Source organism: Suricata suricatta, chromosome X, assembly GCF_006229205.1.
Source record: "Suricata suricatta isolate VVHF042 chromosome X, meerkat_22Aug2017_6uvM2_HiC, whole genome shotgun sequence".
Classification (NCBI taxonomy): domain Eukaryota; kingdom Metazoa; phylum Chordata; class Mammalia; order Carnivora; family Herpestidae; genus Suricata; species Suricata suricatta.
The window spans coordinates 698,663-701,173 of NC_043717.1; the positions used below are offsets into that span (position 1 = coordinate 698,663).

A 2,511-nucleotide genomic window follows, 5' to 3' on the forward strand; every position below is an offset into this window, starting at 1 on the left:
CCCGCGGCCGCTAGCGCCTCGCCCATTGGCCGCGCCGCTTCCCCTGCCCCCGCCCCTTCCCGCGTGCCGCGCCCCGGGGCATGGCGGGAGGCGGGCCCCGCCCATGCGCCGTGCAGGCTTGGGGGCTCGGCCGCCACCGTGACCTTGTGTCAAGGTCACGTTGGGGCCGGAGCGAAGTCGCGGAGGGAGAAGGCTGGGGGGCGACGGGTTCCCGCGCTCGGGCTCCTTCCAGACGCTAGAAGGGATTCGCCCCGGTGACCTCCGAGGCCCGACTGTGACCTCCATGCGCATCCCGAAGACGCCCGAGCCCCAACCGCGACCCCTTGGCTCGCCCTGCTGACCTCTGAGGTCAGGTCTCGACCCCAGTGGTCATCCCGAGGACCTCGGGCCCTCACCCCGACCTCCTGGCTCACCTCGGTGACCGGTGCTGCACCGCGACCCTTAGGCTGTCCCCGAAAACCCTCTGAGCCCCGGCCGCGCGACGCGTTGGCTCTCCCTGCGGACCCCGAAGTCAGGTCGCCGCCCGGAGGGTCCCTGGGCTCCACCGTTGGCTGCCCCGACCCGTTCACGACACACACCCCCTGCCCAGAAACCCGACTCTCCTGGCTGTGCCGGCGCTCAGACCGCTTGGAGGACCCCGTCGTGATCGTGGGGGGTCCCGCACCCAGGATCCGGTGACCTTGGTGGCACTCCCAGCAGGGGTCCATGTGTACACACGGTGTACACATGCCTGCTTTTGCACACACGCGTGCACGCGTGACCTGGTACACTGCTTTTGCACACACGTGCATCCCCACCGTCCTGCACCCCCAGCAGCACGTCCCCGCAGGGAAGCTCACCAGCCAGACGGTTTCAAACGTGGCGAACTTTTTATTGAATTGCAACCAAACGTCGCGAGTACTAAGGGCATCGTGTGCTGGCGTTTCCGGTGCTCTAAAACAGGTGGAAGGGTGTTGGGAGCCCTCCTCACCCAACGATTGTCTTTCTCCTCGCTTTCCTCTCTGCTCTTTCCTTCCTTCCCCTTTTCTCTCTGTGGTTGGGGCACCGTGTTTGGTTTCCTGTGTCCCCAGGAGCAGGTGCAGAAACACTCGGATTGGCTCAGTGCCAGCAAAGCAGTGGCAAAGCCCAGGGCTGGAGTCCAGCATGTCCTTGCACATCCTTGCCTCTGTCCTGCCTTGACCACGAGGAGAGGCAGGTAAGGGTCACGGTGCCCGAGGCTGCCTGGTGGGGGGTGTGGGGCGGAGTCTGCCAAGCGCGAGGCTTTGGCACGGGCCCCGTGTCCTTGCACACACCTGCCTGGGTCCTGCCTTGACCTTCAGGAGAGGCAGGTGACGCTCACGCGCCCGAGGCTGGCTGGCGTGCAGAGGCCGGTCCAGCTGCAGGGGACAGAGTTGCGGGGGAGGGGGGGGCACTCAGAAGTAGCTTAAATGCAGACGGGGTCTGGGCCCGTGCAGATGGCTGTGGGGAGGCTACATTCTGGAACGTTCTTGAGGCTTGGCGGGGACAGGAAGTGGAGAATGGCCCTGGAGGGGCCAGCCCCACGCCCCACCTGGAGGCAGCCACGGGCAGTGCGGGATGCTGAGTGGGGATGAGGACTTGGCTCAGAGGGAGGGGGCTGGGCACTCCCAGGAGAAGACAGGATCAGCAGGTCTGGGCCAGAAGGGACCCTGCCCAGGATTGTCACCCCCAGGGCGGGGGAAGTGCTTCTGTGAGCCTCTGAGCCTCTAGTGTAGGTGAGCAGGGTTCGCTCCCCTCCCCCAGGCTCCTGGGCTCCGCCTGAGTTCCCAGCGGGCAGCACGGAGCCCCAGGGTCCCTGGAGGATGCTTCTGGAAGGAAAGAACAGCTCTCATTGTGAATCGGCGTTCAGAGCACATTTTTCCACAGGGGTGAGACTCGGGCACTCCCCTGTTTGTCCTTCGTGGGGCTGTGGTTGGGGGTGTGTGTGGGTGGCAGCCACAGCCCGCCTGCTCACTAGGGCTGACCCAAGAGGGCAGCGGGGTCTCGAACACCAGAACCCGAGGACCCCGAGTACCTGGGAACGGACAGACCAGGCAGACTGTCCCCATGAGCCAGGAAAGGGAGGGAGGACATGCCTGAAACGGGGTGGTGGGGGGAGGCAGGGTGGTGGGGTCCTGCGAAGGGTCAAGTTTCCAGCCTCCAGCGGGGCGACCCAGAAAGGGCCTCGTTGCTAAGATTTACGCCGGAGACTGGAGGGCGCTGGACGTCCGTCATCGCGGAGCGCTAGGTGCTTCCACCTGTTTCCCCAGAGCATTGGAACAACAGGATCGTTAACGAAAACGAAACAGGGTTTGAAAACGTATTTTAAAAGACCATGTCGGGGGCGCCTTTGACTCAGTTGGTCGGACTCGGGCTCAGGTCCTGATCTCACGGTCCGTGGGTTCGAGCCCCGCGTCGGGCTCTGTGCTGACCGCTCGGAGCCGGGAGCTGCTTCGGATGCGGTGTTTCTCTCTCTGCTCCTCCCCTGCTCTCTCTCTCTCTCTCTCTCTCTCT

General features: G+C 64.8%; 1 protein-coding gene across 1 annotated transcript in view; it reads right to left on the reverse strand.

The window, feature by feature from the left end:
* The window catches only part of SLC25A6 (solute carrier family 25 member 6), a 3,211-nt gene extending 2,504 nt beyond the window's left edge, over nt 1-707 (reverse strand). The window contains exon 1 of the mRNA XM_029930979.1: nt 342-707. Within this exon, the coding sequence (XP_029786839.1) occupies nt 342-707 (366 nt within the window). The remainder of the gene's footprint in view (nt 1-341) is intronic.
* Between the last annotated feature and the right edge of the window lie 1,804 nt (nt 708-2,511).